Below are 24,852 nucleotides of genomic sequence, written 5' to 3'. Positions count from 1 at the left end.
ACCATTGAAAGCCTACGAGCAATGTTTGCCACGCACGGCTTGCCTGATGTCCTAGTCAGCTACAATGGGCCGTGCTTCACCAGTGCTGAATTCAAGGAATTCATAACCAGCAACGGGATCAAACATGTCACATCTGCCCCGTTCAAGCCCGCATCCAACGGCCAGGCAGAACGGGCAGTTCAGACCATCAAGCAAAGCTTGAAATGTGTATCGGAAGGCTCCCTGCAGACCCAGTTGTCCCGAATGCTGCTCAGCTACCGCACCAAACCCCACTCGCTCACCGGGATTCCCTCAGCTGAGCTGCTCATGAAAAGGGTGCTTAAAACAAGGTTCTCTCTTGTCCACCCTGATCTCCATGATCACGTGGAGGGCAAGCGGCATCAACAAAGTATGTACCATGACTGCACAAATTTGTCAGGCGATATTGAGATCAATGATCCTGTGTATATGCTCAATTATGGACATGGTCCCAAATGGCTCACTGGCATGATCACAGCCAAAGAGGGGAGTAGGTTGTTTCAGGTCAAACTGACCAATGGACAAACGCACAGAAAACATTTAGACCAAATCAAATTGCAGTTCACCAACAGTTACGAACATCCCGAAGAAGACACCACCAACTTTGACCTTCCAACACACACACAAGTAGCAACTGACATTACAGTTGACCACGAAACCAAACTCATCATCCCCAGCAGCCTGGCAAGGCCGGCTGCCCAACAGCCCAGTGAAGAACTGACCAACCCACCCACACCAGCATTTGCACCGAGACAATCGACAAGGGAGCAAAAAGCCCCAGATCGTCTCACCTTGTAAATAAGTGTATTGTTGACTTCACGGGGGAGTGATGTTAGGTATTTAACCCTTTGTAACTTGCATTACACCTGACCACCAAAGGGTCCACCTGTTGGAGTCCCAAGGGATCCCAGCATCCCTTCGGAGCACAATATATAAGCAGGCTACCCACGAGGTACCTGCACTCTGGAACCTTAATAAAGGAGCTAAGGTCACACTTGCTCATTACACACAGTACTCCGTCTCACCATTTATTATGAGTGTAACAGGGGGCAATACTGACAATGCCATACCTTGTGCGAGCCTTCAGTATGATGGTGCTACATAGGAGACAATTGATTCGATGTCATCGCATGAGAAATATCAGAGCCCATAGGATGCAGGGCAGGAGGCCTTACCCACGTCGGGTATATCGAGACAGTTGTTTGTACCTGCACCTGAGTGATGCAGACTGTCAGAAGGCTGCGTTTCCGCAAAGAAGTTGTAACAGGTCTGTGAATTGGTGAAAGCAGACCTGCACCCTAGAAGCGTCAGGAGGACTGCTTTGTCAGTTGAAGTGAAGGTTACAGCTGCACTTTCATTCTATGCCTCCGGATCATTTCAAGCTACAATTAGGGATGTGTGCGCCATCTCTCAATATGCAACACATTTCTGCATTCGGCAGGTGACAGCTGCACTATATGCACGGAGGAATGACTACTTAAAGTTCCCCATGATTGCCCAAGAAATGTGTGACAGGACTGTGGGCTTCTCCAGGGTTGCTGGCTTCCCAAAGCTACATGGCTGCATTGATTGTACCCACATCGCCTTACGCCTTGGAGGATCCCAAGGTGTACAGGAACAGAAAAGGCTTCCATTTCATTAATGTACAGCTCGTGTGTGACGACATGCATCGTATCATGTCAGTCGATGCAAGATATCCTGGGAGCACCCATGATGCATTCATCCTACGCGAGAGCGTTATATCTGCATTGTTTCAGTAGCAGACAGAAGGACAGAGCGAGGAAAAGGAGGATGTAATTTAAAACATTCATTACATAATGCGGCGGAGGGCGATTCCATCTGTGCTGCACCATCTAAAATAACCCAGGATCTGGGCAGATGTTATCTCATGGGCTGATGTGTTGCAAGGTCCTACATTGTAACCTGATATCCATTAAGGTCATACATGACATACTGAGCCCTTACTCCAGATTATTCAGCTCAATTTTGCCCAAGCCCGTTTTCTGGTGTATTGCCAGAGTTACGCCCGTTTTTCTAGGCCAGAAATGCGGCAGAAATATTTTGCCACCTTCTCATCTCCGTCTTAAATAGGTGACCCCTTATTCTGAAACTATGCCCCTTAGTTGTAGATTCCCCCACGAGGGGAAACATCCACTCAGCATCTACCCTGTCAAGCCCCCTCAAAATCTTACATGTTTCAATAAGATCACCTCTCATTCTTCTAAACTCCAATGAGTACAGGTCCAACCTGCTCAACCTTACCTCATAAGACGCCTGCTTCATCCCAGGAATCAACCTAATGAACCTACTCTGAACTACCTCCAATGCAAGTATATCACTCCTTAAATACGGAGACCAAAACTGTACGCCATACTCGAGGTGTGGTCTCACCAACGCCCTGTACAGTTGTAGCAAAACATCCTTACTTTTATACTCCATCCCCCTTGCAATAAAGGCCAACATTCCATTTGCCTTCCTAATTACTTGCTGTAACTGCATGCAAACTTTTTATGTATCATGTACGAAGACATCTAGATCCCTCTGTACAGCAGCATTCTGTAGTCTCTCTCCATTTAAATAATAATTTGCATTTCTATTCTACCTATCAAAGTGGATAACCTCACATTTTCCCATATTATACTCCATCTGCCAATTTTTTACCCACTCACTTAACCTATCGATGTCCCTTTGCAGATTCTTTGCATCCTCCTCACAACTTGCTTTCCCTCCTATCTTTGTATCATCAGCAAATTTGGCTGCAATACATTCCGTCCCTTCATCCAAGTCATTAATATAGATTGTAAATAGTTGAGGCCCCAACACTGATCCCAGTGGCACCCCACTAATTATAGTTAGCCAACCTGGAAATTACCCATTTATCCCGACTTTCTGTTTTCTGTTAGTAGCCAATTCCTTATCTGTGCTAATATATTACCCCCAACACCATGAACTCTTATCTTGTGCAGTAACCTTTTATGTGGCACCTTATCGAATGCCTTTTGGAAATCCAAATACACTATATCTACGGATTCACCTTTATCCAACCTGCTCGTTACATCCTCAAGGAACTCTAATACATTTTTCAAACATGATTTGCCTTTCATAAAATCATGCTTACTCTGCTTGATTGTATTATGATTTTCTAAATGTCCTACCACTACTTCATTAATAATGGATTCCAGAATTTTTCCAATGACAGATGTTAGGCTAACTGGCCTATAGTTACCTGCTTTCTGTCTCCCTCCTTTCTTGAATAGTGGTGTTACATTTGTAGTTTCCCATCCGCTGGGACCTTTCCAGAATCTAGGATACTTTGGAAGATTACAACCAATGCATCCGGTATCTCTGCAGCCACTTCTTTTAAGACCCTAGAATGAAGGCCATCAGGGGACGTTAACCTTTAATCCCATTAGTTTGCCTAGTACGTTTTCTCTAGTTTTAATTTCCTCCCTCCCTTTTGCCCCCGGATTTTCTACAATTATTGGGATGCTTTTAGTGTCTTCTACCATGAAGACAGATACAAAATATTTGTTCAAAGTCTCTGACATTTCCTTGTTTCGCATTATTAATTCCCCAGTCTCATTCTCTCAGGGACCAATATTTACTTTATCTATTCTCTTCCTGTTTATATACTTGTACAAGCTCTTATTGTCTGTTTTTATATTTCTTACAAGTTTACCCTCATAATTATTTTCTCGCTCTTTATTATTTTTTTAGTCATCCTTTGTTGGTTTCTAAAATGTTCCCACTATTCTTGCCTACCATTAATCTTTGCAACATTGTATGCCTTTTCATTCAATTTGATACCATCCTTAACTTCCTTAGTTAGCCACGGATAGTTCATCCTTTGCGTAGTCTTTCTTTCTCAATGGAATATATCTTTGTTGAGAATTATGAAATATCTCCTTAAATATTTGTCACTGCTTATTTACTGTCTGACCTTTTAATCTATTTTCCCAGTCCACTTTAGACAACTCTATCTTCATACCTTTGTAATTGCCTTTATTTGGATTTAAGACATTAGGTTCAGATCCAAGTTTCTCACCCTCAAACTGAATGTCAAATTCCAGCATGTTATGACCACTCTTCCCGAGAGCATGCTTTACTATGTGATCATTAATTAATCCTGTCTCATTATACATTACCAGATCTAAAATAGCTTGTTCCCTGGTTGGTTCCACAATGTATTCTAAAAAATTGTCCCGAATACACTCAATGAACGATTCCTCAAGGCCAATTTGATTTGTCCAATCTATTTGGAGATTAAAGTCGCCCATAATTATTGCAGTACCTCGCTTACAAGCCCCTATTATTTCTTGATTTATTTATACTCTTTGCTACAGTGTAGTTACTGTTAGGGGGCCTATAGACTACTCCTTCCCTTGCTATTTCTTATCTCCACCCAAACTGATTCTACACCTTGATCTTCCAAGCCACATCATTTCTCACTACTGCACTGATCTCATCCTTTATTAACAGAGCTACCCCTCCTCCTTTGTCTTTCTGCCTATTCTTCCGAAATGTCAAGTACCCATGAACATTCAGTTCCCATCCTTGGTCACCTTGCAACCATGTCTCTGTAATGGCTATCAGATCATACCCATTTATTTCTATTTGTGCCATCAATTCATCTATCTTGTTACGAATGCTGCTTGAATTCAGATAAAGAGCCTTCAGTTTTGTCTTTTTACCATTACCATTTTTCTAAACTCTGACCCTATTTGCTGGTGCACTCTTATGTTTGTATGCTCTGTCCCTTCCTGTCACACTTTGGTTATCATTATCCCTATCGCTATCCTACACTATTGCCTTGTCCTATCTCTTTAACTTTCTAAATTTCCCCTCACCTGACCTCTCCCACCGCCCCCCCCCCCCCATTTTTTAGTTTAATAATATGGCGACCAGAATTGCACACAGTACTCCAAGTGTGGTCTAACCAAGTTCCTGTACAAGTTTAGCATAACTTCACTACTTTTCAATTCTATCCCTCTACAAATAAAGCCTAGTGCTTGGTTTGCTTTTTTTACGGTCTCGCAACTTTTAGTGATTTGTGTATTTGTACGCTGAGATCCCTTTGCTCCTATACCCCACCTAGACTCACACCCTCCAAGTATTATGTGACCTCCCTATACTTCCTAACAAAATGTAATACCTCATATTTATCTGTGTTGAATTTAATTTGCCAATTGTATGCCCATTCTGCAAGTTTATTAATGTCTTCCTGTAATTTGTTGCAGTCCTCCTTAGTATTGGCTATTATGACCACTAGTTTACCATACATATCTGCTCAATTCCATGGAGTGTTTTTTTTGGCATAGGAATAAAATGTTAACATGATACCATGTGGAAACAGAATAGGTCCCAATTTGAAGTGAATTTATTATTTGTTAAAATGTTTTCTATTCGGTCTTGTGATGAACTAGTAATATCCAGCAAATGGTCTAACTATTGCCCAAACAGATGATTTAAGCTCAAAATGTTTGTGAACATCAAGTATAAAGAGGTCATAGATTTTCTCATTTTGAAGATAAAGGGGCCGAAACTGGGGAGGGCAATTCGAATAAACAGAAAATGTTCCGCCCAGCAGGATTCAGAGGGCAGAGCTGGGAAATTTGGCTCTTTAACTCTGACACTGCCTCCCAGTGCTTTTGGGAGCTGTTTGAGGTGGTATGGAGTGGGCCACTGTCCATCACACCAGAGCGCTGAGAACGTGCCGTGTCGCGCTGACGTGGCGCAATGTCCCTCCCCTTCACTTAAAGGGGAGAAATGCTGTGAGGCCTATGTCGAGCCTACTGGGCCACCAGGGAAGGTTTCGGCTGGGCCAACGGCCCGGCACCCTGTTGGCGGCCTGTCTGAATCAGCGGCTGCCAGTGTCGATTCGACTCAGGAGTCGGCCAACAATTGAACAATTGAAATAAAATGACGGACGCGGCAGTGAACCCTCCCCTTTAAGGGCGGCCTTAACCACTGGCAGCTTCCTGACTCTTGAAGCTGTCAGTGGCGTCCGTGCTCCCGCAGGGCAATTTCCCCCGCGGGGCGGAAAAGGTGTCGCTGCCGGTCGGTTAGGGGTCAGTGCACAGCCGACAATAGGTCAACACCTGTTCCCGGGACGCCACCCAGCTCGGGGGCAATTCCAGATGGGTCGGCCCCGCCGCCTGCTCCCGGGTGGAAAGGCCTTACCACCATGTTACCGCCTCTAACGGGCCTTAAAGAGGGCAATTTCCCCCCCCCCCCAAGACTGTTCACTTGACCACCCCAGCTGCTTCCTCCCTCCCTCATCCCCCATCCCCCATTCCTAATAACCCCAGTGTACCTCATACCTTTTCAACCACATAGCGCTCCATAGCTTCTCTTCCATCCACTCCCACCCTGCAACATCAGCTCATTATCTCAAGATCCATCTTCTGCATCTTTGTTCCCCTCCCAACTCACATCATCATCACACAACTACTTATCCTTAACCCAGTGCCCATCAGCTTCATCAATGGCTCATTTTCCTCAGGTTCTGTTCCCCATCCTTCAAGACTACCATCAGCAACCCACTCCTCAAAAGGCACACTCTCGATCCCTTTAACCTCTTCAATTACCACCCTATTGCCACATCTATCATTTGCTGTGAAAGCACTGAAAGGTGCTTACAACATTACAACAGTGACTACACTCCAAAAGTTCTTCATTGCTACTTTTATACGTCTGGGAGTTGTGAAAGGCGCTGTATAAATCCAACTCATTTTTGCCAAAGTAAGCCATGCATCCTTTGTGTTTGCAACTGTGGTGCTCATTCCTTCTTGTTCTCCTCACTCTCCCATGGTATTTGTCATGTATGTAACTACAATGTAACACCACTATATTATTGTATATACTCAATCTAGATGCACACCTTGACCACAAGGGGTGAACTTGTGGGAGACACTCCTTACCTGAACACACAGGTATAAAAAGGGAGGTCCCTCGCAGGGTCATCGTCTTTGGAGTCCTGTGAATAAAGAGTTAAGGTCACTGAGTGACTTTGTCCCCAGAGTGTGCCTCGTGTGGTTGCATACTGTAGAGTAAGGACTTTACATTGGCGACGAGAAATGGGAAATCACGACCCATGAGAATGGCCACCAGTAGCACAGAGGAATGGTTCTGTGTTGGGGAAGACTGGGACGATTTTGTTGAGAGGCTTCAGCAAAGCTTCGTTACGAAAGAATGGCTGGGGGATACAGCGGCCAACAAGCGAAGAGCTCATCTTTTGACCAGCTGCGGACCAAAGACTTACGTGCTCATGAAGGACTTACTAGCACCCGAAAAGCCGGCGGACAAAACCTTTGAAGAACTTAGCAAATTGATCAGGGAGCACCTCAAACTGGCGAGTAGCAGACATATGGCCCGGCACAGATGTCGTGAAGGACAGAGCATACTGGACTTCGTAGCGGACCTCCTGCATTTGGCCAGCCTCTAAGTTCACAGACGCCTGCAGGGGGGAGATGCTAAGGGACTTCTTTATCGAGGGCATCAATCATGCAGGAATTTTCCACAAATTAATTGAGACCAAGGATTTGACCTTGGAAGCGGCAGCGTTGTTAGCTCAAACTTTCATGGCGGGGGAGGAAGAGACGAAAATAATATACGCGCGCAATTCTGCTTCTAACGCGGCAATGGATCAGGGAGTCCACATCATCAATGCGGCTCAGAGCCCCGCAGGCAGGCAGGGGCAGTCCGACACTCCCCAGGCAGCAATAGACCCCAGAGTAGGACTTCAACAGAGACAATGGCAGGCTGAACGGACATTCATGCCATCACAGTGGACAATGCGGCCCGGGATGGAACCATTGACACCCACCAATAGGGTACTTAAGAGCAGTCAAAGGGACAGCCAGCGCGGAATGCCTGGCCATAGTCCCTTTGTTCCCAACAATGGAAACTTTAACTCATGCTGGTGATGTGGGGGAAAACACTCAGCTAGATCTTGCAGATTTCAACAGTTTGTCTGCAGGACCTCCAATCTCAGTGGCCACTTAGCTCGAATGTGCAGGAAGTCTGCAACCAGACTAATCTATGAGGCGGATGGACCAGAAGAGGGTTCTTTGAGGCAGGATGACTTTTGGGGCAAATCGATGGATGCCGAGGTTCAGCGGGTCCATTTGGCGAATATTCAGTTCATACACCAAAACGCCACCAATGATGATGAGGGTTTTATTAAACGGTATAAGAACATAAGAACATAAGAATTAGGAACAGGAGTAGGCCATCTAGCCCCTCGAGCCTGCTCTGCCATTTCAATAAGATCATGGCTGATCTGGTCGTGGACTCAGCTCCACTTACCCGCCCTCTCCCCGTAACCCTTAATTCCCTTATTGCTTAAAAATCTATCTATCTTTGACTTGAAAACATTCAATGAGCCAGCCTCAACTGCTTCCTTGGGCAGAGAATTCCACAGATTCACAACCCTCTGGGAGAAGAAATTCTTTCTCAACTCGGTTTTTAAATTGGCTCCTCTGTATTTTTGAGGCTGTGCCCCCTAGTTCTAGTCTCCCCCACCAATGGAAACAACCTCTCTGCCTCTATCTTGTCTATCCCTTTCATGATTTTAAATGTTTCTATAAGATCACCCCTCATCCTTCTGAACTCCAAGGAGTAAAGACCCAGTCTACTCAATCTATCATCATAAGGTAACCCCCTCATTTCTCGAATCAGCCTAGTGAATCGTCTCTGTACCCCTTCCAAAGCTAGTATATCCTTCCTTAAGTAAGGTGACCAAAACTGCACGCAGTACTCCAGGTGCGGCCTTACCAATACCTTATACAGTTGCAGCAACACCTCCCTGCTTTTGTACTCCATCCCTTTCGCAATGAAGGCCAACATTCCATTTGCCTTCCTGATTACCTGCTGCATCTGCAAACTAAACTTTTGGGATTCATGCACAAGGAGTTTTATTATTTAAAGGGGCTGCTCCTGAAATTCTGGCTGCACTTCAGTCCCACTCTCCTGATCTTTGGGCACCCTGTGCGGAGGGGAGCGGGTAGGTCCGAGGGCCTCCTCGTAGGACTGCTCCTGGGCACGGCCAAGGGTGCCATCAGCCGGTCCAGGCAGCGGGCGGTCGAGGGGGTCGTTCAACCTGACTACCTGCCTCTCTTCCGCGCGTACATCCACGCCAGGGTGTCCTTGGAGATGGAGCACGCGGTGTCCACCGGTATGCTCGCGGCCTTCCGCGAGAGGTGGGCACCGGAGGGACTGGAGTGCATCGTCACGCCCGGCAACCAAATTTTAATTTGATTTTATGTTTTAAAGTTTAATTTGTTTTAATTGCCGGTACTTGTAGTGTCCCCCTCCCCTTTTATAGGGGGCACTGGAAAAAATGTGATTTTAGTGCCCAAAAAATAACCGGAAAAAAAAGAAAAAAAACACAAAAAAGAAAAAAAGGGCCTTGTAAATGTCTGGTGTGTCATCCAGGTCGGGTGGCACGGTTTAATGTTTTATGTTTTTCAGATAAACTCCAAAAAGAGTTTCATGCACAAGGACCCCCAGGTCCCTCTGCACCACAGCATGTTGTAATTTCTCCCCATTCAAATAATATTCCCTTTTACTGTTTTTTTTTCCCAAGGTGGATGACCTCACACTTTCCGACATTGTATTCCATCTGCCAAACCTTAGCCCATTCACTTAACCTATCCAAATCTCCTTGCAGCCTCTCTGAGTCCTCTACACAACCCACTTTCCCACTAATCTTAGTGTCATCTGCAAATTTTGTTGCACTACACTCTGTCCCCTCTTCTAGGTCATCTATGTATATTGTAAACAGTTGTGGTCCCAGTACTGATCCCTGTGGCACACCACTAACCACTGATTTCCAACCGGAAAAGAACCCATTTATCCCGACTCTCTGCTTTCTGTTCGCCAGCCAATTCTCTATCCATGCTAATACATTTCCTCTGACTCCGCGTACCTTTATCTTCTGCAGTAACCTTTTGTGTGGCACCTTATCGAATGCCTTTTGGAAATCTAAATACACCACATCCACCGGTACACCTCTATCTACCTGTATCTCTGTACACATGGAGCTGCACACTGGGGCCAGCCAGTCACTCACAGGCGTTCAGCAATTTGAGAAGCTGTGGCTATTTAAAGCCAGTAGACCCAAATTAGCATGTGTTGAGACACAATTACGGACTTACACTAAAGAAATCATTCCGGTGCTATGCAGTGCAATGCTGGCTGTCACACACAATGGGTTAGTGAATCGGCTGCTGCTCTGGATTGTCCCGGGCAATGGTCCTGCACTGTTGGGAAGGAGCTGGTTAGCCGAGATGAACTAGAAATGGGGGGATGTTCAAGTAATGTCATCTGTGGAGCGAAGTTCGTGCTTACAAGTCCTACAACAATTCGATTCACTATTCCAACCTGGCGTCGGGACTTTCAAAGGTACTAAAGTAGTGATACACATCACCCCGGACGCCAGGCCAGAGCACCACAAAGCCAGAGCTGTGCCGTATGTGATGCGGGAAAAGATTGAGAGCGAATTGGACCGGCTGTTGAGAGAGGACATCATCTCGCCTGTTGAATTCAGCGACTGGCCGAGCCCCATCGTTTCCGTACTAAAAGCGGATGGTTCTGTCAGGATCTGTGGCGACTACAAGGCCACCATCAATCGGGTGTCCCGACAAGATCAATATCCACTCCCGAGAGCGGAGGACCTCTTCACCACGCTGGCAGGCGGCAAGCTGTTTACCAAGTTGGACCTCACTTCAGCCTATATGACCCAGGAACTGGCCGACGAATCTAAACTACTGACCACCATCACCACGCACAAGGGACTGTTCGTTATTAACAGGTGCCCGTTTGGCATTCGATCAGCGGCCGCGATTTTCCAACAAAACATGGAAAGCCTGCTTAAATCCATTCCTGGAACGATCGTATTCAAGGACGACAAACTCATCACGGGTCGAGACACCGAGGAACAGCTCCACAACCTGGAGGAGGTGCTACGCCGACTGAACCGGGTAGGCCTGTGACTGAAGAAGTCTAAATGTGTGTTTTTGGTTCCTGAGATTGAGTTTCTGGGCAGGAGGGTTGCTGCAGATGGGACTCGGCCCACCGAATCCAAAACAGAGGCAATTTGACAACCACCCAGGCCCTGCAACACATCGGAGTTGTGTTCATTCCTGGGATTGTTGAACTATTTTTGGAACTTTCTGCCAAACTGGAGCACGTTGTTGGAGCCGTTACACGTGCTCCTGCGAAAGGGTTGCGATTGGTTTTGGGGGGACTGTCAGGAACGGGCTTTTGATCGGGCGCGAAACCTACTTTGTTCAAACAACTTGTTGACCCTGTACAACCCCTGTAAAAAATTAGTTCTGACATGTGATTCATCGTCCTATGGGGTTGGGTGCATGTTGCAGCAGGGCAATGCTGAGGGTCAACTACAACCTGTGGCTTATGCCTCCAGGTTGCTCTCTCAAGCAGAATGGGGATGGTCGAGAAGGAAGCACTTGCATGTGTCTATGGTGTAAAAAAAATGCATCAGTACCTCTTTGGTAGGAAGTTTGAATTAGAGACGGACCACAAGCCATTAACATCCCTGTTGTCAGACAGCAAGGCTATCACTGCCAAAGCGTCAGCTCGCATACAGCGATGGGCTCTCACGCTGGCTGCTTATGACTACTCCATCCGGCACCGGCCCGGCACTGAAAATTGCACTGACGCGCTCAGCAGGCTTCCACTGGCCACCACTGAGGGGGCAGCGGAGCAAAGCGCCGAGATGGTCACGACTGTCGATGCCTTTGACAGGGCAGGCTCCCCCATCACAGCCTGCCAGATCAAAATCTGGACAAACAGAGATCCTCTCCTATCCCTGATTAAGAAATGTGGCCTGACTAGGGATTGGGTGCCCACACACGGAGCATGCCCTGAGGAGGTCAGACCGTTCCACAGACAGATGGATGAGCTCTCCATCCAAGCCGACTGCCTACTATGGGGCAGCCGGGTAGTTATGCCCCAGAAGGGCAGGGAGGCATTCATCAGGGAACTCCACAGCGAGCACCCAGGCATTGTGCTGATGAAGGCCATTGCCCAATCACACGTTTGGTGGCCTGGAATTGATTCAGACCTGGAACACTGTGTTCGCAGGTGCACGACGTGTGCCCAGCTGGGCAATGCTCCCAGGGAGGCCCCGCTCAGCCCGAGGCCCTGGCCCACCAGGCTTTGGTCACGCATTCATGTTGACTACGTGGGCCCGTTCATGGATAAGATGTTCCTTATTGTGGTAAACGCGTACTCGAAATGGATCGAGTGCATCATTCTGAATTCATGCACGTCATCCACCACCGTGGAAAGCCTACGTGCGATCTTTGCAACCCATGGCTTGCCGGACATCCTGGTTGGTGATAATGGCCCATCTTTCACAAGCTATGAATTCCGAGAGTTTATGTCGGGTAATGGCATCAACCACATCAGGACTGCGCCGTTCAAGCCGGCCTCCAATGGCCAGGTGGAACGTGCGGTCCAAATCATTAAGCAAGATATGCTCAGGATTCAAGGACCTTCCCTACAATGCCGCCTATCGTGTCTCCTGCTGGCCTATAGATCCCGACCGCATTCGCTCAAGGGGGTCCCGCCCGCAGAGCTACTAATGAAACGGACACTCAAAACCCGGTTGTCCCTCATTCACCCAGTCCTGACCGACATAGTTGAGGGCAAGCGCAAGTCACAAAACGAGTACCATGACCGTAATTCGAGGGGGAGATGTATAGAAATAAATTATCCTTTATTCGTCCTCAATCACGCCATGGGGCCCAAATGGCTTGAGGGCACTGTAATTGACAAAGTGGGGAATAGGGTCATCGTGGTAAAACTCAACAATGGTCAGATATGCCGTAAGCATCTGGACCAAGTAAACAAAAGGTATGCATCAACACGGAGGAACCTGAAGAAGACCACGAGATGGAGCTCACAACACCGCCAGTGAATGAGCAACAAGAGCAATCAGAAGAATGCATAGTCCCTGCGGTCAGCCCGGACAGGCTGGAATCACGACAGGTGACAGACACTCACGTCAGTGCCCAACAACCAGAGCCCCAACTGCGGCACTCCACGAGGGAGCGTAGACCACCTGAAAGACTAAACCTATGATCCCAATAAGACTTTGGGGGGGAGGTGATGTCATGTATGTAACCACAATGTAACACCACTGTATTACTGTATACACTCAATCGAATTGCACACCTTGACCACAAGGGGTGAACTTGTGGGAGACACTCCTTACCTGATCACACAGGTATAAAAAGGGAGGTCCCACACAAGGTCATCGTATTCGGAGTCCTGTGAATAAAGAGTTAAGGTCACAGAGTGACTTTGTCCCCAGAATGTGCCTCGTATGGTTTCATACTGTAGAGTAAGGACTTTACAGTATTCGACATAGCCAATCACTCCATTCTTCTAAGTGGTCGACCTCCATGACACTAATGTCACATAGTTCCACTCCTGCCTGCCACAATTTGCATCCTTCACCTCCTCTTTCCTTGTCTCATACTGCCTCGGGGCAACATCATTCACAGGCATGGGGTTTGCTTGCACATCTAGGCTGATGACATCCAACTCTATCCTCCATCACCACCCTTGACTCCACAGCCACCACTGTGCTGCCTGATTACTTGACTGACATCAAGAAAGAAGGACCAAGAATTTGCTTCACCATAACATTTGGGAAGATGTATGCTGTCGTGTTTGGCGCCCACCAAAAATTCTGTATCTAATCCTGGATTCCATCCAGCTCCCCAGCTGTCCATTCAGCGTGAACCTAACACGCAAAATCTCACTGACCTGTTTTACTCTGAGTTCAAATTCAAACCTACGCATCTTGGCCCATCTATGTTCAACTCTGTAACATCGCCTGCATCCACTGTCGCCTCACTCCCACTGCAGCAATTTGCTATTGTATAAAATATGATTCTGATACCAATTTGTCATAAGAACAGAAGAACATACGAAATAGGAGCAGGAGTATGCCATCCGGCCCCTCGAGCCTGCTCCGCCATTTAATACGATCAAGGCTGATCCGATTATGGACTCAGGTCCTCTTCCCTGCCCACTCACCATAACCACTTATTACCTCCCTTATCAGTTAAGAAACTGTCTATCTCTGTTTTAAATTTATTCAATGTCCCAGCTTCCACAGCTCTCTGAGGCAGCGAATTCCACTGATTTACAACTCTCTGAGAGAAAAAATTTCTCCTCATCTCTGTTTTAAATGGGCGTCCCCTTATTCTAAGATTATGCCCCCTAGTTCTAGTTTCCCCTATCAGTGGAAACATCCTCTCTGCATCCACCTTGTCAAGCCCCTTCATAATCTTATACATTTTGATAAGATCACCTCTCATTTTCTGAATTCCAATGAGTAGAGGCCCAACCTACTCAATCGTTCCTCATAAATCAACCCCTCATCTCCAAAATTAACCTAGTGAACCTTCTCTGAACTGCCTCCAAAGCAAGTATATCCTTTTTAAATATGGAAATCAAAACTGTACGCAGCATTCCAGATGTGGCCTCACCAATACCTTGTATAACTGTAGCAAGATTTCCCTGCTTTTATACTCCATCCCCTTTGCAATAAAGGCCAAGATTCCATTGGCCTTCCTGATTACTTGCTGTACCTGCATACTAACCTTTTGTGTTTCATGTACAAGTACCCCCAGGTCCCACTGTACTGCAGCACTTTGCAATTTTTCTCCATTTAAATAATAACTTGCTCTTTGATTTTTTTTCTGCCAAAATGCATAATCTCACACTTTTCAACATTATACACCATCTGCCAAATTTTTTCCCACTCACTTAGCCTGTCTATGTCCTTTTGCAGATTTTTTGTGTCCATCTCACACATTGCTTTTCCTCCCATCTTTGTATCGTCAGCAAAGTTGGCTACGTTACACTCAGTCCCTTCTTCCAAGTCATTCATATAGATTGTAAATAGTTGGGGTCCCAGCACTGATCCCTGCAGCATCCCGCTAGTTACTGATTGCCAACCCGAGAATGAACCATTTATCCCGACTCTCTGTTTTCTGTTAGTTAGCCAATCCCCAATCCATGCTAATATATTACCCCCAACCCCGTGAACTTTTATCTTGTGCAGTAACCTTTTATGTGGCACCTTGTCAAATGCCTTCTGGAAGTCCAAATACACCACATCCACTGGTTACCCTTTATCCACCCTGTTTGTTACATCCTCAAAGAACTCCAGCAAATTTGTCCAGCATGACTTCCCTTTCATAAATCCATGCTGACTCTGCCTGACTGAATTGTGTTTTTCCAAATGTCCTGCTACTGCTTCTTTAATAATGGATTCCAACATTTTTCCAACCACATATGTTAAGCTAACTGGTCTATAGTTTCCTGCTTTTTTTCTGCTTCCTTTTTAAAATTGGGGCGTTATATTCACAGTTTTCCAATCTGCTGGGACCTCCCCAGAATCCAGAGAATTTTGATAAATTATAACCAATGCATCCATTATTCCTGCCGCTACTTCTCTTAAGACTCTAGGATGCAAGCCATCAGGTCCAGGGGATTTATCCGCCTTTAGTCCCATTATCTTACTGAGTACCACCTCCTTAGTGATTGTGAATGTGTTAAGTTCCACCGCCCCCTATAGCCCCTTGACTATCCACTGTTGAAATATTGTTAGTGTCCTCTACCGTAAAGACTGATACAAAATATCTGTTCAGGGTTTCTGCCATTTCCATGTTCCCCATTACTAATTCCCTGATCTCATCCTCTAAGGGACCAACATTTACTTTAGCCACTCTTTTCCTTTTTATATCTATAGAAACTCTTGCTATCTGTTTTTATATTTCGTGCTAGTTTACTTTCATAGTCTATCTTCCCTTTCTTAATCATTTTTTTAGTCATTCTTTGCTGGCTTTTAAAAGCTTCCCAGTCTTCTGTCCTCCTACTAGTTTTGGCCACTTTATATGCCCTTGTTTTTAATTGGATACTGTCCTTTATTTCTTTAGTTAGCCACGGAGAGTTGTGAAATATCTCCTTAAATGTACACCACTGTTCATCAACCATCCTACACTTTAATCTATTTTCCCAGTCCACTTTAGCCAACTCTGCCCTCATACCTTTGTAGTCTCGTTTATGGTTTGAGATCCAACTTTCTCACCCTCCATCTGAATTTGAAATTCAATCATGCTATGATCACTCATTCCGAGGGGATCCTTTACTAGGAGATTGTTTATTAATCCTGTCTCATTACACAGGACCAGATCTAAGATAGCTGCTTCCTGGTTGGTTCCGTTACATACTGCTCAAGGAACCCGTCCCTTATGCACTCTATGAACTCCTCCTCAAGGCTACCTTGACCAATTTGATTTGTCCAATCAATATGGAGGTTAAAATCATCCATGATTATTGCTGTTCCCTTTTTACAAGCTCCCACTATTTTCTGGTTTATGCTCCGACCAACAGAGTTGCTACTGTTAGGGGGCCTATAGACTATGTCCACCAGTGACTTTTTCCCCTTATTGTTCCTTATCTCCATCCAAACTGTTTCAACATCCTGATCATTTGAGCCAATATAATTTCTCAGTACTGCAGTAATTTCATCCTTTATCAACAGAGCTACCTCCCCTCCTTTTCCTTTCTGTCTGTCCTTCTGGATTGTCAATATTCCTGAATATTTAATTCCCAGTCCTGGTCACCTTGCAACCATGTCTCCGTAATGGCTATCAGATCATACCCATTTGTATCTATTTGTGCTGTCAATTCATCTATTTTGTTACGAATGCTACAGAATTTAGACAAAGAGTCTTTAAATTAGTTTTTTTACCCTTTTTTCCTGCTTGTTTCTTCTCTCCTTCAAACTCACTTTCTTTATTTTTGCTTTCTAATTCCAGCTTTTCTCCCCTTCTGACTGAATCTATTTTCACATTCCCATCCTCCTGCTAAGCTAATTTAAACCCTCCTCAACAACACTAGCAACCTCCCCCGCCAGGATATTGGTCCCGACTCTGTAGAGGTGCAACCCGTCCTAACAAGGTTTACAATTTGTTATAAACATAGACCACAGACCAGTGAACCCAAGGGAAATAACTTTAAAAGTTATTTATTGCTTAATGCATGAAGTAATGCATTTGCTGTTAAAAAAAAAGCTCTCACTACTGTACAAAATTCTGAAGTTCATAAGCTTCTCCGTTTACATAGCATGATGATTAGCTGTTATTGCTGGGAGAGTTTCTGGGGTCAGCCTTATTTACTTGATTCATAGAATAGAATCATAGAAATTTACAGCACGGAAGGAGGCCATTTGGCTCATCGTCTCCATGCCGGCCGAAAAGAAAGCTATCTAGCCTAATCCCACTTTCCAGCTCTTGGTCCATAGCCTTGTAGGTTACGGCACTTCAATTGCATATCCAAGTACTTCTTAAATGTGGTGAGGGTTTCCGCCTCTACCACCCTTTCAGGCAGTGAGTTCCAGACCCCCACCGCCCTCTGGGTGAAAAAGGTTCTCCTCAACTCCCCTCTAATCCTTCTACCAATTACTTTAAATCTATGCCCCCTGGTTATTGATCTCTTTGCTAAGGGAAATAGGTCCTGGCTATCCATTCTATCTAAGTCCCTCATCATTTTAGACATCTCAATTAAGCATCAAGTGGAATCCCAGCAGTATCTCCTGCCTGTGCCAGTGTGGTGAAAATGGCTGCCTGTGAGACATGTACAGGGCAATATTAGCCCCAAAGAATAGGTGGGTTGGGGTCAGGTGGGAGGTTAAAGACTTAAAAATCTCCCGCCCACTTCCGGTTTTAACAGAGGTGCACGGTGGGGGCGGGTGACCAATCCGCTCCCACAGGCGCATCATCCTTGTAAATATCATGAGGTTGGCGTGCCTCATGGTGATCCACCATTACAAATTTAACTCTGGCTGGTCGGGAACCTGCCAGATAAAGGGAAGTGAGGACTGTTGGATCCAGGAGGTAAGTGCCTTTCCACTGACCTGCTGGATCCAGGTCCCTGCCTCACCAACCCCCCGCTATTGGGCACCACCCCGAGGTCTCCGATTACCCCACTGATCTCCCCTCCTCCCACCCGCCCCCCCCCCCGAAGCATCCGATTTCCCTGCAACTTCCCAGCTCCCCCCATGCTCTCCGACCTCCCCGCTCCGGGCTGCAAACAGTACCCGTTCTCCCGGGTTTCCCGATCACTTTCTAGCTCCTCCTCCCCCAACCTGCCTCCCGATTAAAATTATGGCTGCAAGTAGAGGAGCATTTTGTAGTGGACTTTACAATTTAAAGGGCTTTCTGCTGGCCCCTAGTAATGCTGGACTCCAGTAACCTGCTTGCATTATTGGTATCTAACATTGTGATGTATGACACCATTCCGCCATTACTTTCAACGCCCACCAACATTTCCAACAGTAATCCCAGAAGTGGTGGCAATCGATGGCAGCAGGTACATCTGCTCCTTATCCAATTTCCTGCCCCACTACTACCCAAATACAACTGAAGACATCTGGTTGAATCAAGTATCACCTTCATGAAATAATAACAAGTCAGAATTGAACAAATAAGGAACCTACAAATGAATAAATAGACAACCTTGGTCATTGGGTAGTAGCACCAATTGACGATTGTGCATCGGTAGCCCATTTCATACCCCACCCAATTCTCTTTTCCATTGAAGTCAGTTCATGTATAAAACTGGATCATTAAGATTGACGTCTCTCAGAGAAAAAAAACGATTGAATTTTAAAAGGGAAGGAAAGCAACAGGTTTCTAATTGACCTAAGGATGTGTATATTCACACCAGTTGACTGTAATTTTAAATAGACAGACCAGGTCAAATATAAGTCCATCTTAGCTGAAGAATAACACATTGTGTGTGACATGGTACAACACTCCTATCCTTACAAAACAGTGTATACTCTGACTTACTATTAGCAACAAACAGAACATCTACTCATGTGTTTGAAGTTTGTATGACTCATGTGTCTAAATAATACACTCAGCCTTGTCGCAGTAAACTGATTTATTGTTAGTTTTCAGTGAAGCCTGCATGTAGGTTAAGCTGATGTTGTTGTAACTGTTGCTTGCCAAAGGATGTAAGAGCCACAGCTTATCACTGTGGCTCTAATGTATTGATGGTTGTGTGATCCCAGTATTGAATGCGATTTGATTGTTATACTAAACACATCATGATAGAGTGAAAATCAATCGGAATGATGTTAAAAAATTGCCAATTTAAATTTTGATCTGTTCTGTAATTAAAATGGTCTTCAAACTTGAACTGGTTAGTTTGTTTATATTGGTCAGACATCTGTTTTGGTGACCAATTCTGGCTGATATCAGTCTCAGGTAAAAAGGTACACAGACATTATATAAATTAATCCAGGCAGTTTTTAGGACTCACCAATCAAATGGTGTGTGAACTAAAATCTAAATACCTCAAGCTGCAGATGTCTTTCATTGCTAATCCTTCTACTTAACATCAATATTAGTGCTCTGAACAGCGGCAGGTGTGATGATCTTATGTGTTGCCATGTGTTTGTTCACAGAACTGGAGGCAGAGGAATGGTGTAAGCTTCTTTCCGTTGAATGCTTAGGATCCAGACTCAATGACATCAGCTTTGGGGAGCCAGACCTGCTAGCAGCCGGTGTTCAAAGAGAACAAAATGGTAGGCCCATATATTTACCGAACTTTCTTTACTGAATCAATTGAACATTTTAGGTTTTGGTTTGGAACCATTTTGATAAAGTTGTTTCTGTTATATTTGTGAACCTTGTTTGTACAATTTTCATGCATTGTTTATGATGCCACCTTAAGAACGTAAGAATTAAGAGCAGGAGTAGGCCACACTGTTCCGCAATTTAATAAGATCATGGCTGATCTTCGACCTCAACTCCACTTTCCTGCCCCATCCCCATATCCCTTGATTCCGCTAGTGTCAAAAAATCTATCCGTCTCAGCCTTGAATATAGAAACATAGAAATTTACAGCGCAGAAAGAGGCCATTTCGGCCCATCGTGTCCGCGCCGGCCGAGAAAGAGCCACGCGACCCTTGGTCAGCAGCCCTGAAGGTTATATATAAACCTATGAACAATGACGGAAAGGCAAAGCGCACCCAGCCCAACCAGTCCGCCTCACACAACTGCGACACCCCTTATACTGAAACATTCTACACTCCACCCCAGTCGGAGCCATGTGATCTCCTGGGAGAGGCAAAAACCAGATAAAAACCCAGGCCAATTTAGGGAGAAAAAATCTGGGAAAATTCCTCTCCGACCCATCCAGGTGATCGAAACTAGTCCAGGAGATCGTTTGATTCCCTGCATTACTTACCATTATATCTGCGCTGGCCAACAAAAGATCATCCAGTCTAATCCCAATTACCAGCTCTGGGTCCATAACCCTGCAGATCTCCACAATGCTCTGCATAAAGAAGCCCCCTCTCAAATCCCCTCTAAACATTCCACCAACCATCTTAAAATTATGCCCCTCATAATAGACCCCCTCCAGCAATGGAAATAGGCCCTTACTATCCACTATGTCCAGGCTCCTCAATAGTTTGTACACCTCAATGAGGTCTCCTCTCAACCTCCTCTGTTCCATTGAGAACAAACCCAGCCGATCCAATCTGTCCTCATAACTAAGATTCTCCGTTCCAGGCAGCATCCTAGTAAATCTCCTCTGCAACCTCTCTAGAGCAATCATGTCCTTCCTATAATACGGCGACCAGAACTGCATGCAGTACTCCAACTGTGGCCTAACCAAAGTATTATACAATTTAAGCATAACCTCCCTGCTCTTATATTCTATGCCTCGGTCAATAAAGGCAAGCATTCCGTGTGCCTTCTTCATTACCTTATCCGCCTGGCCTGCTACTTTCAGGGATCTGTGGACAATCACTCCAAGGTCCCTTTGTTCATCTACACTATTAAGTGGCCTAGCGCTTAATGTGTATACCCTTTCCTTATTAGCCCTCCCAAAGTGCATCACCTCACACTTCTCTGAATTAAATTCCATTTGCCACTGCTCTGCTCACCTGACCAGTAGATTGATATCCTCCTGCAGCCCATGACTTTCCTCTTCATTATCAACCACACAGCCAATTTTAGTGTTGTCTGCAAACTTATTAATCATAATCCCTATATTCAAATCTAAATTGTTGATATATACCACAAAAAGCAAGGGACCCAGTACTGAGCCCTGCAGAACCCCACTGGAAACATCCGTCCAGTCACAAAAACATCCATCAACCATTACCCATTGCTTCCGAACTCTAAGCCAATTTTGGATCCAACTTGCCACTTTGCCCTGGATCCCATGGGCTTTAACCTTTATGACCAGTCTACCATGTGGGACCTTATCAAAAGCTTTGCTAAAGTCCATATACACGACATGGTACACACTACCCTCATCGACCCTCTTAGTTACCTCCTCAAAAAATTCAGTCAGGTTAGTCAAACACGATCTTCCCTTAACAAATCCATGCTGACTGTCCCTAATTAATCCTTGCCTTTCCAAATGTAGATTTATCCTGTCTTTCAGGATTTTTTCTAATAGTTTTCCCACCACTGAGGTTAGGCTGACAGGCCTGTAATTACTCGGCCTATACTTAATACAACCTATACGGAATATACTCAACAACTGAGCTTCCACAGCCCTTTGGGGTAGAGAATTCCAAAGATTCACAACCCTCTGGGTGAATAAATTCCTCCTCATCTTAAATGGCCGACCCCTTATCCTGAGACTATGCTCCCTAGTTCTAGACTCCCCAGCCAGAGGAAACGTCTACCCTGTTAATCCCCCTCAGAATCTTGTATGTTTTGATGAGATCATCTCTCATTCTTCTAAACTCCAGAGAATATAGGCCCAATCTACTCAATCTGTCAACTCAACTTGACTGGCTAACACCAAGTATTGATCAGGGGTGAGCAGTTGTTACTCTGTTAAGGACTGGCCTGCACTGTGCTCTAGTCTGAAATGCACTAGTACTTGTTTTTCCCTTAGCATTGTCTCTCCACTTCAATTTGTACCATGCTTATTCACACGGTGAGATACAACTTCTGGTCAGCATCTCTGCAAAGATCCTCAGTGCTTCTCCATGGTCAGCCTATAGGATAACCCACCACGTTAATATCCTTGAAAAGACCCTGTCATGGCCCGTTTCACCATCTTCACATTCGACCCAGATGCAACTGGCATCCTCATCCCATGGAGGAAGCCGGAATAACCGATAGTTTGCAGTACTATTGCAGCCAGTGTAACTTTCTCCTTGAGCTCTCAAATGGACCTTGCAAGAATTTGATACACATCATTTTGGCAACTTCACTCTCCACTGGTGTTGCAATCTTATTAATTCATAAACTACAGTGTAGCTAAGATGCATAAGGAGACAATTGAAATGAACCCCAGTGACATGCTGAAGATCGCCACAATCTCGAGAACCAAGGGACACGGGTTCAGGCATGGAAGAGGGAAGGTGCTGGGACAGTTTAGACTTACCTACTTTACGAATGGGTTGATGAATGTGTTGAACAGACTGCTCAGCGAGGTGGTGGAGGCAGATAATGGGGAAAAATCTAAGGGAGAATCAGATAGATATCGCGGAACGGGGTTGGTTTTAACCCCACCTCCCCCCCCCACTCCGCGCACAGGATGGGATTACTGTGTGGGAGAGACTAAAATCAGCTGAGTCTGCTTGTCAGTCCCAGGTCGCTCTGTTCCTGCATGCCGCCTGCCTGTGGGAGCCAAATTATAATGTCAAGGTCATGACTCGATGACATCATCACCACAAGACTATTTCTGTTGCCACTCAATGGAGGGGCGATGCCCACTTGGTGGCAAGGCCACCAGAGAAACCTTGCAGACGACGGTAGAGTAGCCAGAAGAGTCCAAGGCAAGTTTTTTTTTGGTGTTCAGGCGGATTCCTTGGGAATCAGGCTCCTCCGGGCCTGGAATTAATCTGAGAGTCACCCCAGCCCCTGTCTTCCATCTCCTTCTCCACTGTGTGAATGCCTTTCCCTCCCACCCACCTGCACCCTTATGTTTATGCCAGGGTCCCTTCTCTTGGATCCCCGGTGGCATCTGGCTCTCACCAAAATTCCCGTTTCTGCCCACTGGCCCTGATGTAAATCCCACCAGCTTTGGGTGGGAGACAGATTTGAAATATTTAAATGAGGCCCAGCCATTAAAATCGGTCGGGCGTTGCATGTGTCATGAATTGGTAGTGCGAGGACCACTGAGTCCTTCCAGATACCAATCCCAAGGAACCCTGTTGTTTTCTTTTGGATCTAGCCAGATGGACCACTGAGACTTTTCCCGGCCTGCACTTTCCCGGCTTCGTATATAAAACTGGACCACGAAGGTTGAAGATCTACAGATACATGCATTGGGTAGTGTTGTGGCAAACCATGTTGGTGCTCCACACTTCTGTGCTATGGAGTTCTAGGATGAATGCTTATCACCATGATTCTGCAGAAGAATTTCCTGGTGTTAAGGCAAAAGTGTCAAACAAAGGTTATTGAAGGAGTGAACACCAAATTAGATCACAATGAGAGAAAAACTTGTCACTTTTGTTAGCAGTCTTCAATAAGAAACTGTTAATGACCATTGTTTTATTTCTATCTGCGTGGTATAGGTTTGCGGGCAGTGGAATATATAGTTGGCTCTCTGGCAACAGCTACAACAGCCTCTTGGTGGCAACGGCTAGCTTTGCTAAATACATTCAGGCATGTTGGGACATATAATGGAAAATCCTGACACTTTTTCCATTGGCAAAGCGAAGGCTGCATGATAAATATATAGTCATAGGGCCAGACTTTCCCTAAAGGCCCTCAACGCTCGATTGCCCTCTCAGAAGCACCGCTAATGTTCGGCAAAAAAAGCTGGTGAGAATTTCCATTTTAAAGATAAAATTAAGTAAAATTATTCGCCCGGCAAGAAAATGGGCATTGCACACTCATTGTCGGTGGTTTTCTCGGCAGATAAGTGTAAAGTTAATAAAATGAGTGGTCATTACCGGAATGGACGGTAAAAATGAGGCGATGTGCCCAGGGGCAGCACGGGCAAGCCCACACTGCGATATGTGCAAGCACTAGGTCCGTGCAGCAGAGCTGGTCTCCAGTTGTCTTGGATAATCCTTGCCGCTGGAACAAGAACTATCTCTGTCAAGCCCGTGTGCAACGGCCACCCCACATTAAAAAAAATCCACACAAAGGCATCTCCCACCCTTCAACATGTAGTTCGGAATCCAGAATATTAGGTCCTTCATTGAAACACCTGTGACCTCATCCCTTTTTGGCGTGGAAGCAAGTCATCCTCGCTTCCAGGGATGCCTATGATGATGATGGACGGTAAGTAGTAAAATTTAGTCCAAGGCTGTGGTTGGGCCTCGGGAGGGCGGAAAACTTAAAAAAAAATGTAATTAAAAAAAAAACTGTACAAAGCATTCCCAAGACAGTTTTAATCCTAATCTCCGATTTTAAATTAAAAAAAAAATAATTAAAGAATCTTTAACTTACCTTTCTTTGCAGGGTCTCCCTTACCGCCCTGTTTCAGCAGCTTTTACAGAGCGGTTCTCTCGGCTGTCATGTATTCAACCAGCATTGTAACCCATGTATAATCTGACCTAAGTTGTACATTGTGAGAACATTGACCATTAGGTGGTGAACTTGTGGGAGACACTCCTAAACTAGACCTTCAGATATAAAAGGGGAAGCTCCACCCACTTCCATCACTTGAGTGCTATGAAATAAAGGACAGGTCACAGACTGACCTTCTCTCAAGCATGGGCCTCGTGTGCATTTATACTGTATAGTAAGGACGTATCAATGGCGACAAGAAACTGGGATTTAAACCACGCGA

General features: G+C 45.4%; 1 protein-coding gene across 1 annotated transcript in view; it reads left to right on the top strand.

The window, feature by feature from the left end:
• The window catches only part of dok6 (docking protein 6), a 684,792-nt gene that overhangs the window by 465,166 nt on the left and 194,774 nt on the right, over positions 1–24,852 (top strand). Inside the window, exon 4 of the mRNA XM_070872699.1 lies at positions 19,541–19,660. Within this exon, the coding sequence (XP_070728800.1) occupies positions 19,541–19,660 (120 nt within the window). The remainder of the gene's footprint in view (positions 1–19,540; positions 19,661–24,852) is intronic.

Source organism: Pristiophorus japonicus, chromosome 1 (assembly GCF_044704955.1).
Source record: "Pristiophorus japonicus isolate sPriJap1 chromosome 1, sPriJap1.hap1, whole genome shotgun sequence".
In the NCBI taxonomy this organism is placed as follows: domain Eukaryota; kingdom Metazoa; phylum Chordata; class Chondrichthyes; family Pristiophoridae; genus Pristiophorus; species Pristiophorus japonicus.
This window is presented reverse-complemented; position numbering and strand designations above follow the sequence as displayed.